General features: G+C 38.6%; 1 protein-coding gene and 1 pseudogene across 1 annotated transcript; both read right to left on the reverse strand.

Annotated features, from left to right (window-relative positions):
- Nucleotides 1-8538: 8538 nt before the first annotated feature.
- LOC106359326 lies at nt 8539-11369 on the reverse strand (annotated as a pseudogene).
- Nucleotides 11370-20233: 8864 nt separating this feature from the next.
- On the reverse strand, nt 20234-20914 carry LOC111208087. The gene is made up of 2 exons (XM_048766893.1): nt 20460-20914; nt 20234-20357 (listed from the first exon to the last, which is right to left on the reverse strand). Exons 1-2 carry the CDS (start codon nt 20912-20914, stop codon nt 20234-20236), a joined length of 579 nt encoding a protein of 192 aa, XP_048622850.1.
- Between the last annotated feature and the right edge of the window lie 1244 nt (nt 20915-22158).

Raw genomic sequence — 22158 nt, forward strand, 5'->3', positions numbered from 1 at the left:
ATACTACAATATTTTTAAAGGAATATGAAATCACTATATCAGTTTTTATAAATTGTTTTCTATTCATTATTTTATGTAGTATATAAATATAAAAATAATTGATCAAATATTATTACACTTTCTATAATTTTTGAGGTTCTACATGGAACGATAACATGATCACCCGCTACTATGATGCACTGCGTCAAGTTCAGTTCGATCAAGGCAAGATCAAAAGGATTGCAGAAATCATGAACATACCGGAGAGCGAGGTCCCGCGCGAATCAAATAAACTCAACAAGGTAGCAAAGAAGAACAAAAAGAAAGGGTAAGTGGGGTTGTATTTGTGGTTTAATTATATTGACTACCGAGTGTGATATTATACTTTGATCATCTTTGTAAATAGCTGCTTATAATGTGACTACCGAGTGTGATCATCTTTGTAAATAGCTGCTTATAATGACTCTGGTTGGTTGGTTGTGACACAATAAGGAACATATGAATTATAATTTATATCTATTTCTTATTCTATTGTTTTCAGTTAACTCGTATAGTAAAAATATTCCGAAATTCATGTGATCTTATATATATGCCAAATAAGGTCCATATAAGCAAAAACGTGTTAAAATCTTATATGCTAAGAGATTATGTTAGATTTATGTAATCCTGTGAGAATAATATTAAATTATTAATGAGAAGAATCGGTCCACGCCAATATATATTAAAAAAAAAATATAATCCGAGGCGATGTAACAAAGATTATCTAAAGATTGTGACTGATTTAGGGAAAATTTGTACCATGGATGAGATTATGATGCAACACCAACAATCTGAACTGAGAAATGGCTATGCCGCTAGACATTACAGCTAGGTTCCAAGCACCCATATCTGTTTATTGAAGCATTCCGGCACCGTTTGGTCCATCTCCAATAGCTAAAGCTGTCTTCCTTTTTTTTTTTGTCAACCTTTCAATTTCATTAAGTAAATTTGAGTTTACAGTGGCTGAGTAACAAGGCCAGGAGATTACATATGATTGATTATTTGTCCTGGTATTTTTAGCTAAGCTATCAACTACATTAATAAATATTCGAGGAACATGGTTGAAGGTGTAATGGTTTTTCATAGCAACCACTTTGATGTCATGGATCGTGGAGCTAGCTTCTGATATGTAATCTTCTATATGCTGCTTATCTTCCATAGAACACTCCAGCTGCTGTACAAGCTTCAAACAGTCCCCAACGAAAGTCACATTTTTGTAACAGAGTCGATGTAGTTGACAGACAGCTTCCCACATTGCCACTGCTTCTGCTACTAGAGGGGTGCCAGTAGCATCCATTGCAGAACTCCCTTGTAATCTAAGAGTGCCTTCTTTGCTATATAAGGACCACCCAATACCAATCTTCTCAGATGGTGATTTCCAAGAGGCGTCTACAATGCAATAGAGCTGCACTTCATGTGGCAGAGCATCCTGGATAGTCACTGGCGCTGGTCTGGAGACCCTTTGCAACACCATTTCATTTTCCGCTTTGGCCTCCGTCCATATTCTAATATCCGTAACTGCCGCATGAATAACTCGGATGATATGATCTCTTTTGTTTTCAAATACTAGTTTATTCCGCATCTTCCATATTCTCCAACCAAGAATCAAAGCAAACATGCATTTTTGATCTTCTCTAGGACCGTTGAGAATATAGAATAAGAGGTCAATGACAGTACTACGACGACAGAGGTGATTCCCAAGATCATTAAGTGCCATAGACCATATTTCCCAAGCAACTCTACACTGCAGTATCATATGATCTACAGTTTCTATCTCTTCTCCGCACAACTGACAAATGTTATTAATCTTGCATCCCCTTATTCTTAAATTTTCCACCACAGGGAGGCCATCATGGAGAATTTTCCACCAGAAAATCATGATTTTTGGTGGTAAATTAATTCTCCATAACTTGGTCAACATACTGTTGCGGAGTTGGGAGTGAGGAGTATTCGTCACCTGATATTGTTGCTCAGCCATATCAAGAGATCTCTGTACATGGTAGCCTGTTTTAACTGTGTAAATTCCCCTAGAGCCAAACTTCCATCGAATTTTATCCTGACCACCCATCGTACTTGGTCTTATGCTTAGGATTCTTAACACGTCTTCAGGGTTAACCAGATCTTGCAATTTTGCAAGGTCCCAAGCATTGGTACCTGAAATGAAAAGATCTTTAACCACTAGATCAGGATATAAGATAGCTCCTGAGCCCCTAGGAGTTAGGTTAGTTTCACCAGGAAGCCAAATATCCTTCCAAACTCTTATGGATTCACCATTTCCTACAATCCAACTTATACCACTTCTAATTAACGGTTGAGTTTGGATGATGCTTCTCCAAGCATAGCTTGAAGTCTGATAACTTATGGCTTCGAGGAAACTAGATTTTCTAAAATATTTTGCCTTGAAAACCCGGGCCATAAGGGAAGAAGGATTGTTGATCAAACGCCAGGCTTGCTTAGCAAGCAGTGCTTTATTAAACGCAAGCATATCTCTCAGCCCTAATCCTCCTTCTTGTTTAGATAACGTTAGCTTATCCCAAGCAATCCAGGGTATTGCTTTTCTATCCAGATTGGCTGACCACCAGAATTTCCTCATTGCTTTTGTGATATCCTGCAACATACTTTTAGGAAGAAGAAAGCACGACATAATATATGCAGGCAGCGCTGTGATAACAGCCTTAAGAAGGACATCTTTACCAGCAGGAGATAAAAATTTTGAGTACCAGCTTTCCAGTTTATTATTGATTCGCTGGGTTATATACTGAAAAACCTCTCTTCGGTTCTTGCCTATGTACTCTGGTAAGCCTAAATATTTACCAAATCCTCCTATCTTAACTATACCAAGTTCTTTTATAATCTGATCTTGAAGATGTTTAGATGTACCTTTGCTGAATGAAATTGCGGACTTGGAATAGTTAACTTCTTGGCCTGAGGCTTTTTGATATGTGTTGAGGATGCATCTCAGGTTAGCAGCTTCTTCTTCTGTTGCTTTGGAGAACAAAAGTGAGTCGTCTGCGAAAAGCAAGTGTGAGATAGGAGGACCATATCTTGAGGATCTGAATCCATGAATCTTCTGCTGTTGAATATTTTGCTTGATCAGTCTTGAAAGCCCTTCTGTACATAAGATATATAAGTAAGGTGAAATGGGATCACCTTGTCGAAGCCCTCTTTGCGGTGTGATTATTCTTGATCGCTCTCCATTGATTAACACCGTATAAGAAACCGTTGTGATGCACTTCATGATCCAGTCTCTCCACTTCTGACAGAATCCCATTTTATCCATCACTGCATTGACAAAGCTCCATTCAACCTTATCAAATGCTTTAGCAATGTCTAGTTTAAGAGCCATGAATTTATGCTTTAAGTTTTTTGTATTGAGGGAATGCATTAATTCATGGGCTATGAGGACATTGTCTGTTATAAGTCTCCTAGGGATGAAGGCAGACTGGTTCTCAGTGATAATTTTATCCAACAACGGTTTTAGGCGCTCAGCTAAGATTTTTGAGATAACTTTGTAAGCGACATTAGCTAAGCTTATAGGTCTGTAGTCTTTTATGGTGGAAGGGTTTTCTATTTTAGGGATCAGGCAGATGTGGGTCTGATTCACTTTGGGATCTAGGTAATTATGCTCAAAGAAAATATTGACAAAAGCGATGACACCTGGTTTGATGGTTTCCCAATGCTGGCGGTAAAAAGCTGCAGACATACCATCAGGGCCAGGCGACTTGTCGGGATTCATTGCGAAAATAGCCTCCTTGATTTCCTTCTCCATGATTGGCTGAGTGAGCTTGGCATTCATCTCATCTGTTACGGAGCAAGGAATTCCTTCCATTAGATGAGTATTAAGTATGCTTCCAGTAGTGGTATATAAAGACTTGAAATAACTCTCAATATGCTTAAAAATATCTTTAGCTTCTGTGATGATCTTCCCTTTCTCGTCCTGGATATAACTAATACGGTTGTAGTTACGCCTCTGCTTCGCTTTAGCATGGAAGAATTTAGTATTCCTATCACCAGCCTGCAACCAGAGAACTCGACTCTTCATTCTCCAAAATTCTTCCTCTAATCTGTATTGCAGTTGAAGCTGAGCTTTGAGGCTGCTAAGATGAGCATAGTCGATACACGGTGAATCATAAATCTTTTGAATCTCAGATTTTAGCTTAGAGATGATCTTCCCTGAGTTTGTATTGTTTTTGCTACGCCAATGAGAGAGGGCATTGCGGCATTTTTTAATAATTGAACAGATATCACCTTCAGTCAGGTTTGAACAGTCTTGGCTCCATATCTGTTCGATGACTTGTTTAACTTCAGGGAATAGTCGCCATCTTGTATCATATCTGAAAGTTCTTGGTTTTTTCCAGCTAGAGCTCATCGTGTCCAGGAGCAAAGGTCTATGATCAGAACCTATCCAGGGAAGAAGGCTAACAGTAGCTGCTGGAAACATATCAAGCCAATCACAGTTCGCTAACGCTCTATCAATTCTAGTCATTATAGAATACCTAGATCTTTTACCCACCCAAGTAAACTTCCCACCAATAGTTTTAACGTCATGAATCCCCAAGACCGAAGTCATTTGATTGAAAAGATTAAACGAAGCAACAGACCTAGTAACCCCTCCTTGTTTTTCCTTTCTTCCCTTGATATCATTGAAATCTCCAATTAATATTCTTGGCTTGTTATGAAGAAACCCTGCAGATTCAGATCGCATCATGTCATACCATTGTTCCCTGCGTAATTTACCAACCGGATTGCCATAAATATAAGACAACCAAAAGGTATTATTATCTCCTTCAACTGTCATATGAGTGCAGTACAACTTAGGGTTATCCAAAAACTGATTTTAACCCTATCATCCCAAAAAAAAGGCTGCTCCCCCACTACTACCCGAAGCTGAAACAACAAAAGAGTTCTTGTACCCAAGATCCTTAGCTAAGCTATTTACAACACTATCAACATTCTTTGTTTCCACGAGAAGCATAACTTCCGGCTTAAAGGACTTTTTGATGTCCTTGTCAAGGAGCTTCTCAAACCTTGACAATTCCAATGTAAAATCCTCATGGCTGCTGTGACGGTTTGAGGAGAACCGTCAAACCATGGTCTGATTGTTCTGTCTCAAGTCTTTTTGATGAAGTTGATGCTTCACCTTCAGTATCTTCCATAGTCTTCCTTTTAACTCCATGATCTTGCTGAGAAGCAGTTGGATCAGCTAGTAGAGTTGGCTGATTTGGATTAATTCCCGATCCTTGCTGATAGCTTCTTTGAGCCTCCATAGCATTTGTCTGAGTGTGTTCAGCTTGTCCCTGAAGCGCTGTACCCGAAGACTCCCCAACCTCCCTTGTAGTGATATATTCCTGTAGGGCAGCAGAGCGTTGTTGAACCGAAGCATATGGATTCGTACTAATATCCATCAGCTCATACTGTCTATGCTGCATCTGGGAAGCTTCATTACACATCTCATACTCATGTCTAAGACTTCCACAGAGAGTGCAGAATTTTTGAAGTCCCATGTATCTGAAGTCAAGCTCAACTGGAGGCTGACCCTTTATTATCTCCACCATCCTTGTAAGTGTGATAACGTCATCAACATCAAACAATATTTTTAACCAAACTTTTGCCTCTCTGTTATTTGTTGGTTCGACGATGGAAATTTCATCGACGTATCCCAGCTTCGATCCAATGTTTCTGACGATTCCTGGTCTTGGGTATATGTTAGGAAGTTTGTCGATCCTAACCTTAAAAGGAACTTGCTTCAGAAACATCGGGCTGTCCTTGTTAATCCACCGGTCCAGGGCTACGATCCATCCCCGATACGTGTACGGTTGTTTCTCCAAAACCATAAAGACGATGTTCCATATCGAAATAGAAGTTCACCGTACCGTCATCGTTCACTTGACCTTCTACCTTTCCTTCAAGCTGCTGCCAGGTTCTAGGTAGAGCAACCTTAATTCCAGCCGGGTTCTGATGAAAAGGGTTTAGACCCATGGCCACCAAGCATAAGCGATGATCCTTCTTGAATCCCCTTGCTGATCTTCTGATTGCATGTCGAAATTCTTGATTTTTCAATGAGAAATCAAGAGTTGGTGATTGATCTCCAAGAGAAATCTAGAATCGCCTCGCGAAAGTAGAGAGAGAAAAAGAAAAGGCTTTTTAGTTGCTAAAGCTGTCTTCCTAGTTAACCTAATTAAGAAAATACAACTCTTGTATTAATTAAACCGAAACCGGTATATACTAAAACTACAACATCCAAAATAATCATCAACCAAAGCCGAACTATTAAAAGCAAATCATGTCTTCCTAGGTCGACAATTAAAAGTAAAAGATCCGCCGGAAAAAAATATACTCGTCGTTTTCGTCTTTCTCTGGGTCTCCAGCTTTAAGATCGCTCCATTCCTCTTACCGGAATATTCCATTACCGTCGTGGAAAAACATACCTTTATTAGGAAAGAAAATGACCACGCAATATCACTATTTTTGCCCATGCTTTTTTTTTTTTTTTGTCACAAAAATGTATATATGGCTTCTTAATGAAAATGAGACAAAATAACGTCAAACGAAAGAGCCTCGAACAAGTATGTGTCAAAATGAACTAATCATGACAGGGTTAGCCCAGCCTCTTATATATCAAAACTTTCTAGCTCTAATCTTGAGTTTTATAACATGGCTAACAATATGGGCTCGAGATAATTAAAAATAAAGAACCCAAACCGAAGACATGATCTGTCGAAGAATAAAAAAAGAAATGAATTGTTGTATGTCACTATTATGACTTTATTAGTTTAGGCTAAGTAAAGAAAAATCTCTTCCTTGCTCCTCAAGTCTGGTGATAAGGTCAGTGTTATTTGCGATCAAGCACTTAAGCTCTCTCGCCTTCTTCAACTGCTTTATCTCTACTATGGTGGTAGCATAACCGGAATATGGATCTTCTAACATGACATCATTTGGAAGCTTCCTGAAACCATTGGCAAAGCTAATGTATCTACAATATAAACGAGTCTACAACAAATGGTCTTCACAGTGAATTCGTTCACGGGAATGAAAACTGTTTCAAAGGCTTAAAAAGCTTTTATCCAATAACATTGCCTTCATCTGTTGGAAGTCTGTCTTCATTGCCCAACCTTGACCTAAGCAATGACGAATATACTTCAAGAGTCAAGAACTGCTCTTTTGAAGAACCCAACACTTACAGATGACATCTATATATCAAATGATATATGCATTTGAATTTTATATGTACGTGCATCTCTGCATGCTCAATTGCGGGAAAAGTGCCAATTTCGGCCGTGCCAAATACGATCCAAACAATTGATCAGTGCCAAATACGACCTCAACTCAATTACAATCCAAAAAAACTACTCGAACTTCTTCAAACGTGCCTAAATCTATATTGACTCTAACAGAAGTTAGTCAACCGTTAACGAGACAAAACGTAACCGTTTTGATATACGAGGAAAAGTGCCAATTTCGACCCCAACACTCTCAGTCGTGCCAAATAGGACCCGAACAAGTGGTCAGTGCCAAATAGGACCCGGACAAAACGACCTCAACTCAATTATAAGTTAAGAAAAACTATCCAAACTTCTTAAAACATGCTTTAATCTACATTGACTCTAACAGAAGTTAGTCAACCTATAACAAGATAAGACGACGTCGTTTTGATATATATATTTTTTTCAAAAATATGTTCATTCCGGGACTCAAACCCGTGCTGGGATGCCCTTTTAAAGGGGCACACTAACAACTAGACTAAAGTAATTTTTCGAAATATTATTACAAGTTGAAATTATATAAACTACTATTTTTCTTCATCTTATCCAATTTAAAACTTTGGTGATTGTTTTTATATATTTAGTTATCGTTTAATATGTCTAATATTTTTTACAAGATATCTTAGCGAAAGAAAGGTAAAAAGCCTCTTAACATTTTTGAACAAAATATCAAAAATATATAATATTTAACTTTAAGAAATAAATAAAATTCCACTTAATTTTAAAAATTAAAATAATTTATATAAGAAAAGTTTATAAATAAATTCAAAGTTTTAAGTATATTTAAGATCGTATAATTATAAGTATTTTATTATTTGTCTTCTAGTAAAATATAAGTTTATTAAAAATCTGATAAATAAAAAACATATTAATGTATTTATATAAATCAGAAAAAATTATCACCGAAATTTTAAATTGGATAAGATGAAAAAGAATAGTAATTTATATAATTTCAAATTTGTAATAATATTTCAAAAATTTACTTTTATCTAGTTGTTAGTGAGCCCCTTTAAAAGGGTATCTCAACACAGTTTGAGTCCCAGAATGAACATATATATATATATATATATATATATATATATATATATATATCAAAACGGCGTCAGGTTGACTAATTTCTATTAGAGTCAATGTAGATTTATGCACGTTTTAAGAAGTTCATGTAGTTTTTCTTAAATTATAATTACGTTGAGGTCGGTTTTGGCACTGACCATTTGTTTGGGTCCTATTTGGCACGACTGAGAGTGTTGGGGTCGAAATTGGCACTTTTCCTCGTATATCAAAACGACGTCGTTTTATCTTGTTAACGGTTGACTAACTTATGTTAGAGTCAATATAGATTTAGGCATGATTTAAGAAGTTTGGGTAGTTTTTTCATATTATAATTGAGTTAAGATCGTATTTGGCACTGATCAATTGTTTGGGTCGTATTTGGCACGACCAAAATTGTTGGGTCGAAATTGACACTTTTTCCGCTCAATTGCACAACATTTTGTATCATGTGATATATGTATTGGAAATCTATATGTGCTATAGATGTGAACAAATGAAACCTTTATTTTATATGACAAAAGATGAACATGTTACCAAATATGTCTCTAAACTCTCCTCTTTTACTCTATTTAACCATTTGAATTGTAATGAAAAAACCTACTTTGATTCCCAGCTACCTCTTGCTCTCACTCAATGAATAATACACCAGAACCAACCCAACTATTTTAAAAGGACAAAAGACATTATTATCCGTTCCTTTTCTATGTTCTTGTTCTCTTTGGAACAATGTTGTGGCAAACGTAATTAGTACTTTCTTCTCTTACCATCTCTACTTGTCAGGTGTACGGGATATGAATCTTTGCCTGAACGTACGGAAAATGAAGAACCATTAAAACTTAAAAACCAGAGAACCATGACTACAAACCTATGCCATGTGTCTTTCTTTTCCAAACAACAAAAATATCAGTAACTGTCTTCCTCTATGAACACTTTCACTTTTAAAAAGGTATGAATCTTTATTTAGGTCAAATAGAATATATATGTATGGTGAATTTTATTCATACAACAAAAACATTATTATGCAAGCTCTTTTTCTTTCATGCTCTCAACACATCAAATGTTGTTGTAATTAAATAAGTATAAGCTTTTAATTAGATATGAGAGATCAAACTTTGAAAATAAGTAACTTTTCTCCGAGCCATAAAATTCCGGTAAAAAAAATCTAGAGACTTTGTTAGGGGGTCATATTGTACCAGACCGCGGGAATAGCAATGTGAGAGCATGATTTTCTTGTTCTTGCATACCGCCACGGGTGTGGATGGCTCAACCAAATCCTTCTGGCTCCATTTAAACTGATCGCTGATCTCAGTTCGAGGAGAAGGGCAAGAAAGGAGATCTATATTGAAAAAATCTTCTCCCAAGTGCCTTCTGATGGTTTCAACCTCCAAATATCTTGGATCTGTTGGAATTGTGGGAGCCCATGTCCAACTCTATATTGTCCGATTAGTATGATATTGTCCACTTTGGGCCTTAGGCAAGCTCGCATGGTTTTACTTTTTGTTTCCTTCCCAAAAAGATCTCGTACTATTAGAGTTGGATAGCTCTTTATATATTAGACTCTCTTTGTCTAATTCTCCAATGTGAGACTTAGTTTGTTATATCACATTCTCCCCTTCAAACTAAGGATCACATTCAACTCGTGTCCCACAACTGACTTCCAGGATATTTTGACTTGATCTCTGCCACACACTACTCGAAGGGTATTTTTGGTCTTCTGGTAGATTTCTCGTCAACCTAGCTCTGATATCAATTGTTGGAATTGTGTGAGCCCATGTCCAACTCTATATTGTCCGATTAGTACGATATTGTCCACTTTGGGCCTTAGGCAAGCCCACATGGTTTTACTTTTGGTTTCCTTCCCAAAAGGTCTCGTACTATTAGAGTTGGACAGCTCTTTATATATTAGATTCTCCTGGTCTAATTCTCCAATGTGGGACTTAGTTTGTTATATCACAGGATCTTGGTGACGTGCTCCCTTTTCGACATACACAAATGATTATCCAGAGTGCACATGTCAATATGGCTAGGATCTGAACTAGCAATAGCTGGAATGATCTTCCGCAGCAACCTGAATGTTTCTGTTTGGATATCAAAATCCACCACTTCGATTCTGCCCTCATGTAGTTCCGTGAGCCAATACACCGATCCATTTGCATAGGCTGGCTTTTGAGTAGGAAATATACGGTAGCTTGGAGTGCAAGTCAAGTATCTCCAAGTGTTTGCCTTAAAGTCGAAAACCTCACACTTGGTAACTCCCTCGTTTGGACATGAACCCGATTCCAGGCAGAATGTTCTAAAACCAACGTTTGTGTCTGGGTGAGGAATATACTCTAGAGACCCCTTTAGGTAATCTTCTTCGCCGATGACCATGACTTTCACGTGGGATTCCTTGGCGATCTTCAAGTGTCTCTCTGCGAAAGAGAGAGACTCCACTGTCACTCTCCATTGTTTTGAGAGCGACCTGAGTCGGATTAGCACTTTTACTGGAAGTCGCAAGAAAATTTCCTCTATCACGTCGTTTGGTAATGATGATGGAGCAATCAGTGGCTTCTCGTTTCTTCTCTTCTTTTTCTTATTAATCTTCTTATTTTTCTTCTCTTTCTCTGTGATGATGATGCAATCACCACTCGGTTCTCTGTTGCCTCTATTGTTAATAATGACATTTGCTGCTAATTCTCTTTTGATATTTCATCCTAATTCATCGTATATATATAGCTCATAATCTTTCAGAACTTAATGCCCAATATCCTCGAGTCACGCCAGGGAATGTCAATATTCGTTATATGCATATATGAGTCATAATCTCTCAAAATTTATGCCCAAGATCGTCAATCTGACTAATTATCTCCAAAAAACGTAGATAAAAATTTAACGTTTTCGATGTTGTGTTAAAGCACCTTTTGTATAACAATAAAAATGCCTTAAATGTAAGTTTTGTTGAGATAAGCTTGACGATAGCTTGAGAGTCAAGCAACCTATTCCTAGTTAGTTTATGATCTTAGAGATAAGGATCATAATATATTGTTTGTGTTACAATTAGGAAATAGGAAAATATAATGTCTCTATATAAAGCAATGTCGAGTATGACATATCCTACGAATTGTGTGTGATTGAAAGCTTTAGTTTTTGAGTTATTTTTCTAAAGCAATAAAGAAAAGCGTTCTTTATATTCTGATTCCGAGTTCTATATTTGGTATCAGAGCGTTCGATACCTGGAAACACGAATCGTGAACAACTGGTATCACAAAAACCAACGAATGAAACGATGGCTGACATCAAAGACGATCCAGATACGACCACCAAGGGGACAGGACCCTCTTCGATAAAATTTCCGATGCTAACCACCTCAAATTACACTGTTTGGGCCATGAAGATGAAGATTGCGTTGAAGGTCAACAAGGTCTGGGAAGCTATCGACCCCGGCAACAAACATGAAGAAAAAAATAACATGGCTATTGCTTTGATATTCCAATCTATACCTGAGGCTCTAACCTTGCAAGTAGGCGACCTTGATACAGCCAAGGCAGTGTGGGACGCAATCAAAGCAAGGCACGTTGGGGCAGAGAGAGTACGAGAGGCACGATTACAAACTTTAATGGCAGACTTTGATCGACTTAAGATGAAGGAAGCAGATACTATAGATGACTTTGTAGGGAAGCTTGCCGAAATCTCATCTAAATCTGCCTCTCTCGGGAAGATTATCGAAGAACCGAAGTTGGTGAAAAAGTTCTTGAAAAGCTTACTGAGAAAGAAGTATATTCATATGGTCGCGTCTCTTGAACAGGTCTTGGACCTAAATATGAAGAGCTTTGAAGATATTGTGGGTAGGTTAAAGGCATACGAAGAACGGATATGAGAAGAAGAAGAAGAGAACCATGATGATCAAGAGAAACTCATGTATACAAACATGGAATCTCAGCGTGATAGCTATGGAGGAAACAGAGGACGTGGCAGAGGCGGAAGAGCAAACTGGAGAGGAAGAGGACAAGGCCGTAATGGAGGCTTCTACGCACAGAGAGAGGCTTATAAACAGACTCAAGACCGAGATACATCTCATATAACATGTTTTCGATGTGACAAACTCGGTCATTATGCAGCAGATTGTCCGGATAGGTTGCTTAAGTTGCAAGAAACGGTAGAGAAGAAAGAAGATAACACTCAAGAGGCTGATGAGTTGATGATGCACGAGGTAGTTTACTTAAACGAAAGGAAGGTAAAACCAAGTGTGTTTGAAGCTGAGCAAGGCGTAGAGAACTTGTGGTATCTCGACAACGGAGCAAGCAACCATATGAGTGGTAACCGTTCCTTCTTCCTCTCTCTGGATGAAGAAATCACTGTAAAAGTGCGATTTGGGGATGATTCTAGGATTGATATTAAGGGGAAAGGCTCGATTCGGTTTATCCTAAAGGGAGGTGAGAAGAAGATACTAAATAATGTCTATTACATACCCGGTCTGAAGAGCAACATTGTGAGTTTGGGTCAGGCCACAGAGGCAGGGTACGAAGTGAGAATGAAAGACGACCTGCTAATGCTTCTCGATCGTGCGGGACATCTGATAGTTAAGGCAACGAGATCAAGGAATCGCTTGTATAAAGTAATATTGCAAGCGGACACCTTTCAGTGTATGTTAACAACAGTTCCTAGTAACTCATCAAGGTGGCATGCACGCCTTGGGCATGTTAACCTAGAGACAATGAAGTTGATGATAAAGAAGGAACTTGTCGTTGGCATACCTCAGCTGAGCATCGAGAAGGAGACGTGTGTATCGTGTTATCTTGGAAAACAAACGAGGCAGCCATTCCCACAGTCAACCGGATACAGAGCAAATCATCTTCTAGAGCTTGTCCATGGAGATTTATGTGGACCCATTACCCTGACTACACCAGGGCACAAGCGCTACGTATTTGTGCTAATAGATGATTGCAGTCGATACATGTGGACAGTGTTGCTTGAAAGGAAAAGTGAGGCATTTGATAAATTCAAAACATTCAAGAGACTTGCGGAACAAGAAACAAGAGCAGAAGTAAAAACATTCCGAAGTGACAAAGGAGGAGAGCTCATGTCACAAGAGTTTATATCCTATTGTGACAAGAACGGTATCAATCGACATCTAACTGCTCCCTACTCTCCCCAACAGAATGGAGTCGTCGAACGACGAAACCGTACGTTATTGGAGATGACACGAAGTCTCTTGAAGCACATGGGCGTACCAAACATCCTCTGGGGTGAAGCTGTTCGTCATGCTACTTACCTAATTAATCGAATCGCAACAAGATCCTTGATCGGAAGAACGCCGTATGAAGCATTACGAAGTAAGAAGCCAAATCTTGAGCATCTCAAGGTCTTTGGGTGTGTCTGCTTTGCAAGAACAGAGGAGGCAGGTAGGAAGAAACTCGACGACCGATCAAGAGTCTTGGTGCACTTAGGAACCGAACCGGGCACAAAAGCATATCGCTTACTGGATCCTACAAACAAAAGGATCGTAGTAAGCCGGGACGTCCACTTTGATGAAGAATGTAGGTGGAACTGGGGGATGACTGAGTCTAAGGGAGCTGAGAGTTTTGAAGTAGAGCTGTGGCCATTAAAGGATGATCACAATCTTCCTGATGATACGACGATGGACGAGAACACACATAGCGAAGAAGAAAGTGATAAAGAAGAGCACGAAGAAGAAGAAGAACAGCTTCAGTCAGAACCAAGACGATCGTCGAGGATAAGTTCCAAACCATCCTATCTAGACGATTACGTCTTAATGGCAGAAGCAGAGTGTGAAAGGTTGCTGATGGTAATTAACAATGAACCATACGACTACAACGAAGCTAAGGAGTTAAAGGTATGGATTGATGCCTGCTTAGACGAGATTGCGTCCATAGAGAAGAATAATACTTGGACTCTTGTTGAGCTACCAAGAGGGTTCAAACCTATTGGACTGAAGTGGGTTTTTAAGATTAAAAGAAACGCAGACGGGAGTATCAGTAAGTACAAAGCTCGGTTAGTGGCGAAAGGATATGTTCAGCAACATGGCATTGATTATGACGAGGTCTTTGCACCAGTAGCTAGGATTGAGACAGTCAGATTAATCATCGGAATTGCAGCATCATATGGTTGGGAGATACATCATCTCGATGTTAAAACAGCGTTCTTACACGGTGATCTCAAGGAGGAGGTATATGTTTCCCAACCTGAGGGTTTCGAGGTAAAAGGGAAAGAAAACAAAGTCTACAGATTGAGGAAAGCTCTTTATGGTTTAAAACAAGCTCCTAGAGCTTGGAATATTAAACTTAATCGGATTCTACAAGAGCTTGGCTTTACACGGTGCTCTAAAGAACCTTCGCTTTACAGAAAGGAGGAGAAGAAAGATCTTCTCATTGTGTGTGTTTATGTCGACGATCTACTTGTAACAAGCTCCTCTCTACAACTTACAATCGACTTCAAGAAAGAGATGGGAAACAAGTTTGATATGAGTGACTTAGGTAAACTAACCTATTACCTAGGCATCGAGGTACGACAGTATGATGGAGGCATCGTTCTATCTCAGGATAGATATGCGAGAAAGATTCTTGAGGAAACAGGTATGAAAGCGTGCAACCTTACTCATATTCCCATGGAAGTAAACGTAAGACTGTCGAAGTCTCCACTTGAAAGAAGCATTGATGAAAGGGAATATCGACGCAGCATTGGATGTTTGCGCTATTTGTTGCATACAAGACCTGATCTGTCCTTTCCTGTTGGAGTGCTTAGTAGGTTTATGCAAGATCCCAAGGAGTCTCACGGCGCAGCCTTGAAACAGATTCTGAGGTATCTACGCGGAACAACCACCCTCGGTCTACGTTTCACTCGAGCAACAAGATTGGTCTTGACTGGTTTTAGTGATAGTTCACACAGTGTGGACGTTGATGATGCTAAATCAACAACCGGTCACGTTTTCTATCTCGGCAATAGCCCTGTGACTTGGTGTTCTCAAAAACAAGAGATAGTTGCAATATCCTCTTGTGAAGCTGAGTTTATGGCAGCAACGGAGGCTGCAAAACAGGCGATTTGGCTTCAGGAACTTTTGAGTGAAGTTGTCGGAGAAACAAATAAGAAAGTCATCATAAGAGTTGATAACAAATCTCCAATAGCACTCACAAAGAATCATGTGTTTCATGGGTGTAGTAAACACATTCATAGAAGATTTCACTTCATACGTGAGTGTGTGGAGAATGAACAAGTTGAAGTTGAGCATGTACCGGGAAATGAACAACGAGCCGACATACTTACAAAGTCACTTGGCCGTTTGAAGTTTAAAGAGATGAGGCGACTAATTGGAGTACTTGAAGTGTGTGAAAGTGAGTTCAAGCTTAAGGAGGAGAATGTTGAGATAAGCTTGACGATAGCTTGAGAGTCAAGCAACCTATTCCTAGTTAGTTTAGAGATAAGGATCATAATATATTGTTTGTGTTACAATTAGGAAATAGGAAAATATAATGTCTCTATATAAAGCAATGTCGAGTATGACATATGCTACGAATTGTGTGTGATTGAAAGCTTTAGTTTTTGAGTTATTTTTCTAAAGCAATAAAGAAAAGCGTTCTTTATATTCTGATTCCGAGTTCTATAAGTTTCTCATACATATGATAGAATTTATTGCCAAATACATGCGTGAGATACGATTCTATTTCGACAAGTAGACTTGTTTCTTTTGCCGATTGGCCGGGTGATATGTAACAGAGGCCCAAATAGAAGTTACACTGTAGAAGAAGTCCAAACAAACAAGAGATTAACGCATGAGAGCATCATTAACGCAAAATTCCAATTTGGGTCTATTAATGATTTTTAAGTATTAAATGTTTATTAAGAGACCTAGTTAAGAGACACCAACATTTTTGTGCTCCAATGGAAGTTTCTTATTTAGGGATTCTTAAGAAAAAAATTAAACATTGTTCAACCATCATTTTCCTTAGTTCAACCATCATTTTATTTATTATGTTACATATCTAGAGTACTATTATGTTGGAATTGTCACAACCGAAACAAAAATATTAAAAAAAAAGATGGAACAATCATTCTTCTTATGGGGTCAGCAGGATCAGTCCTAAACTTGGGTGGCAGCATCAGAAATATGATGGAGATGCAAACCATGGAGAATGAAAATTGTATACTTAAGTAACACACACAAAGAAGAGAGAATTTAAGTCATCTTTGTTGTAATTAGAGAGTTTAGAGACTGAATATTTCTCTGTGTTATTATTAATGATCAAGGGGGTTCCTTTATATAAGGATTACAAGATGAAGATAAATGGAAAGTATCCAAAACCTAAATTCACTAGGATTAGAAAAACTACTAATACATAATAATGGAAATATTACATCTACTAGGAAAAGGAAAGGGTTTCCTTTTCTCCAAGCTTTGTGGCCGCCTCTCTCTCTCTCCTGAAGTCGGCTCTCTCTCTCCTCTCTCTAGGCTTCGGCCATCTCTCCATCTTCTAGGTATTGGGCCGGTCTCGGTCCGGGCCTGGTTAATGGCAATCCACTCCATGATTTATAACACTCCTCCTTGGATGCCATAACCATACAGGATTTGTAGTACGCTTCATGTTGCCTCATTAAAACCTTATCAGGAAAACCCAGTGGGACAAAACCATGATGAAGGAAAAAGAGTACAACACGCACTACTCCCCCTGATGTGAACCTCACTGTAGGTTCTACATTCTACGCATCTTGGTGCGTGATATTTCCTGTATGTATAGGATGGGAGTAATCGGCCAGTTTCATTAATGAACCGTATTTAGACCACTTCGACTTCTTAGGTCGTTTCTCATGTCCTTTGACATCGAGTGTCCCGGTAAAGCATATGTGCTAAAGCAATGCGAACCATATTGTTCTCGGGGATCACTATTGGGTCTTTGCAAATCGTGTTTTCATGTGTCCATAGTCTAGACGTGATCGTCTACTCTTAACTCTTTACTATGGTCGGATAAACCAAGTACTTATGGACAGTTTACTAGACATGGTTATCATGAACCTATGTCTCGATCTGGCCGATCCATGTCTGGGTCATAGACCTCGTCTATACATGTCCACTACTTGTCTCATGAGTGTTCAAGATCAATGATCATTGCTGTGAGTTTATAATCTCTTATTATGGCTCTGCGGCCGAACACTCTCATGGATGTGGACATCGATTTCTTTGCCTTAGGTAATGTCGTACTCATTTTGCATTCCTATCTTAATGATGGCGTCTCATGACCTTAGTTGCTGTTGATCATATCACACGCTAAGTATATATTATTAGGTCATGAATCTCGGCTTTCACAAGCTTATGGACTACAATACATTTGTATCCGGTTGATCCTTTGTCTCTACTAGCCCGTGATCAAGAAGAAGGGCTAGACGCCTTCTAGTCTTAAAAGCTGGACGCGTCTAGTAGGATAGCCAGACGTTCTTTGCTGAAGAGCCGGACGCCCTTAGACGGACAGAGTCGGACATCTTTAGTTTGAAGGGCCGGGGCCGGACGCTTTTGATCGGACACCCACATAGATTTATTCTATGCCTACTAACCTCTTTTAGGTTTAGTATAATCACAAGGAATTTCAAATATATGGACTATATTGGATTGTCTTTTATACAACTCCAAGATCAATGATCATGTGTGATCAATTTCTCTTACATACTATATGCAGCTGCTTTTGTTTCAGTCCATGAATCAGCTTAGGAACGAAGTTGTTCTTTCATCTTATCCAGTGATCCATATGCTGCTTACTACATCATTGTATCTAATTTCTTTCTTATGACCAGACCACTGTCAATTTCGAAAACTGTAGCAGCATCCACCACATAGAAGTTTATCTCCTTATAATCTGTTGCTTTGATCTCTGTGAGTACCTTGTGTAACAAGCTATAATCGAATGCTGTTAGTAGGAAAACATGAACACTCTTAGACCTCATGATCATGTGCCTTCTCTCACGGTTTCTTTATCTCACAAGATCCATCTATTTCACTGGTTTTATCAGATGGCGTTTCCGTATATGTATATGGCCAATACGCCCATCTCTCCTTTAGATACTTTGAACCTCCACGTTTATCTTTCAATCTAATCTTTATTCTTTATGATTGTATGAGTACTCTTTCGTGGGTTCATGATCCTCGTTCATCTCTTTATGTTCAAGTGCTATTACTTTATGTATCTTTATACAAATGTGTGTGTGTGTTGACACTTTCATGTGGTTCCATTATGTTCCAGACATGATCTGATCACTTTGAGATTTCATTATCCATGACCTTTGTTACCTAGTAGCTTGGCGTCCCAAGACTACATGGTTTGGTACCTTATATGTGTAGCTGCGCAGCCTTTTCTCAATGTCTGGTATGGTTTCTCTTATAATCTCGGATCTGTATTCTATGCACCATTCTTTTCTATCCGAGATTCCTTTGTCTTATGGAACACTTGGTCTATCTTGTATAGACTCTATAGCAACTTGATTATGTCTCTTCTAGGACATTCATTTGGTGCTAAGCTGGTTAGTCATTTCTCGGGTCAGTGTCTGGCATTTCGATTAGCTTTTCAATTAGCTAGCTTTATATAATCTTTCTTTGGACGTCTTAAATCATAATTTCTAGTCCGAAGATCTTTGCCAAGACAATGATGGTTAAAACCATTCTTACTTTTAACATTCTTTATCCAGCTTATAATCTTTCTCCTTTAATATTCGGATTCATTTGTTTCATGGAATCCGTACCTGGCCACTATTTGATTACCCATGTTTTGGCTCTCGGTCCTTTTGATTTCGTGGAGAAGATCTTATTCTTATATATTCCCAATCCTGTTCTGAGGTTCCATCTTAGACGGTACATATATGTATGTGGTGGTTTATTCAAAATCTCTTAAGATGGTGTATGTCTGGTTTTATGACCCGTACATAATCTGAGATGGGAATATCTATGCTCACTTATATGGCCTGATGCATATTATCATTCTATACATGTAAAACATAATGTCTCCAAGCTTATAGACTTTAGAATCTTAGTCTTATAGATAATGGCTTATATGGCCGAATCTTTATAGGTAATGGCCTCTCTGGCCGGTTATGGCCCTTGCAGCAGACCTGTTCATAACATGGTCTCTTTGGCCGAGTAATGGCCTTATGGTTTGGCCGTTTTAAAACATCGCCTCTTACGGCAGAGGAATGGCCTTTTATGGCCGAGCCATTTATAACATGGTCTTTAGACTATAGTGGTACACGAACTTGTAGTATTGATCATGGGTTAATCCTCTCTCCCCCTCATGACCATACTATAAGGTCATGGTGCTTGAGACAATTAAGCCTAATGAGTTTCCCTTTGTGTACATGTTTCACAACATGAGATCTTTTACGGGATAACTCTGTGCCTTTCCAATCTTTGCATCAAGTTTAGACTTTAGGATGGCTAATCCTATCATGCCATATAGTGTAAAATTTCGTGGTGTTATCTAAATATGGTTACCACATCTCTTGCCTCTTTATCATACTGATCTGTAGCATAGTTTTAAATCAGTAGAGATCATAGGTATAGTCTCGACCACTTATAAGGTCTTAGGCGTTTTATTTTTCTTAAAATCTAAAGGAACTTGTTTCCTTCCTTACCCATTGTTTCTACTTGGAAACCATACATTATAACTTCAATGGGTCACATGTTCTTTTGGGTGTGTATAATGCCTTTGAAAGCAATGTCTTAGCCATAGTTTCTTTACTATGCTTACTATACCCATTCATGATTTCTTGCTTGGTTTTATGCCCTTTAGGCAACTCTTTAAAATCATTTATATGTTCAAGTAAGATCAGACAAGATAATGAATTCAAAATCAATTTTTATTATATATATATATAATCGTGAAACATCAAAGCAAATCATAAAGCAATAAGACAAGTCATATCGAAATTTAGTCCTTGAGACAATCAGAAGTCTCAAAGTCCATCTGGTCATCTTTAGCAATGTCGGAATCATTATCGGCCTCATATCCGGAATCGTGAACCATGTGACCCTCCGGGTTCTTGTTCTTTAGACTTTCTTGGTAGAGCTCACATAAGTGCTTAGGGGTTCTACAGTTCTTGGCCCAATGGTTTCCCATTCCACATCTGTGACAAACGGATTTGGTCGAGTAAGACGGTTTGGATATGCCGCCTCGACCACTGCCATAACTACCTCGGCCACGGCCATAATTGGAACCACAACCACGGTTATTGTGGTTTCCTTTCCGGCCGGCCGAGTAGTTGTCTCGGCTGTTCAAGTAATTGTCACTGCCACGCCCCTTGTAACCACCACGGCCATTGCCGTGTGATCTCTTATTGTTTTGGACGTAATTGCACTCGTCGGGTTCTTTCTTTTCAACCTCATTAGCTTCCGGTAATGGTGCTATTCCAACAAGTTTAGCTTCACTGTTCTTCATCAGGAGCTCATTGTTTGCTTCGGCCAGAAGCTGGCACGAGATCAGATCAGTATATGTGGCGAAGCCTTTCATTTTGTACTGCTGTTGCAGTATCACATTCGATGAATGGAATGTAGAGTAAGTCTTCTCAAGTAACTCTTCTTCGGTTACTACTTCACCATAAAGTCTCAGCATCGAGACCGTCTTAAATAAGACTGAATTGTACTCATCCACTGACTTATAATCCAAGAATCTAAGATTCTTCCAGACGTTTCTAGCCTTTGGAAGTAACACCGTTTTCTGGTGATCATATCTATGCTGTAAAGCATCCCAAAGTTCTAGTGGATTTTCCATCGTGATGTACTGATCTTTTTGACCTTCAATGAGGTGATGGCGTATAATACTTATAGCCATGTACCGATTCTTATCGGTCTCATTGTTGCCCTTGATGATAGTATCACCAAGTCCCTTTGACCTTAGACTGATCTTTGTATCTAGCGCCCACTGCAAGTAGTTATCTCCGGAGAGATTAAGGGCTGCATAGTCTCTGTTGAGATTTTCGACATCTGAATCACATCATCATTCAAAATTAAGTCTCACAATGTGATCATGTGGCCGCAAGATAATCAACAAGCTTGGCCACAAACATGTCTTACGCATTTATGAAAATCAAGCAATCTAATCGACCATGGTGCGAAATAATCATCAAGCCACACGGCCATGTAGTTCTACTTAATGCAAACGGTTTCAAGATTTTATAAACTACATGCCGGTCGATTCCTTTTAAACAATATGAATGCAATCCATATTCAGATTCGAGTTTAAACAATCCTAGCAATCTTTCTAGGTGATCAAACAAACAATCAAGGTTCAAATCAAACAATTAAAACCGTTTTTCCAAATTAGGGTTTAATGGAACAACTTGATCTTAGATCAAGGGAGTTTGATTTGAGATTCAAAATCATTAAGACTTTGATTTTAATTGATCAATGGATCAATCTCGAATTATGGTTTAGGGGATCAGACTTATTCAAGCTCCGATTTACTCATTTAGGGTTTGATCTATTTGTCCTTAGGCTTTCATCTTAGAGCTTATATTTTAGGGTTTCAATCTTTACAAAACAACCAGATTCGATTTCTTGTTTTCAGATTTTGAATTACCTTTATTTTGTAGGGTTGAACCGGACTACCAAAGTCAGATGAACCTCTAGTTGCACACGGACGCGATCTGGCTCCTTATCGGGTCGCAAGCTGGGACGGAAGCAAGAACAAGTTAGGGTTCTTCGGGATTAGATTTTTGCACCAACTCCACACAGCTCATGAAATAAAAACAAGGAGTATTAGATTACATGAACACCATAATCTGAACAAGATATCATCAGACAACTAAGGTATGATAAACTTATCTTTCACAGGATTTGAGTTTGGCTAGAAAATCT

Source organism: Brassica napus, chromosome C8, assembly GCF_020379485.1.
Source record: "Brassica napus cultivar Da-Ae chromosome C8, Da-Ae, whole genome shotgun sequence".
In the NCBI taxonomy this organism is placed as follows: Eukaryota; Viridiplantae; Streptophyta; class Magnoliopsida; order Brassicales; family Brassicaceae; genus Brassica; species Brassica napus.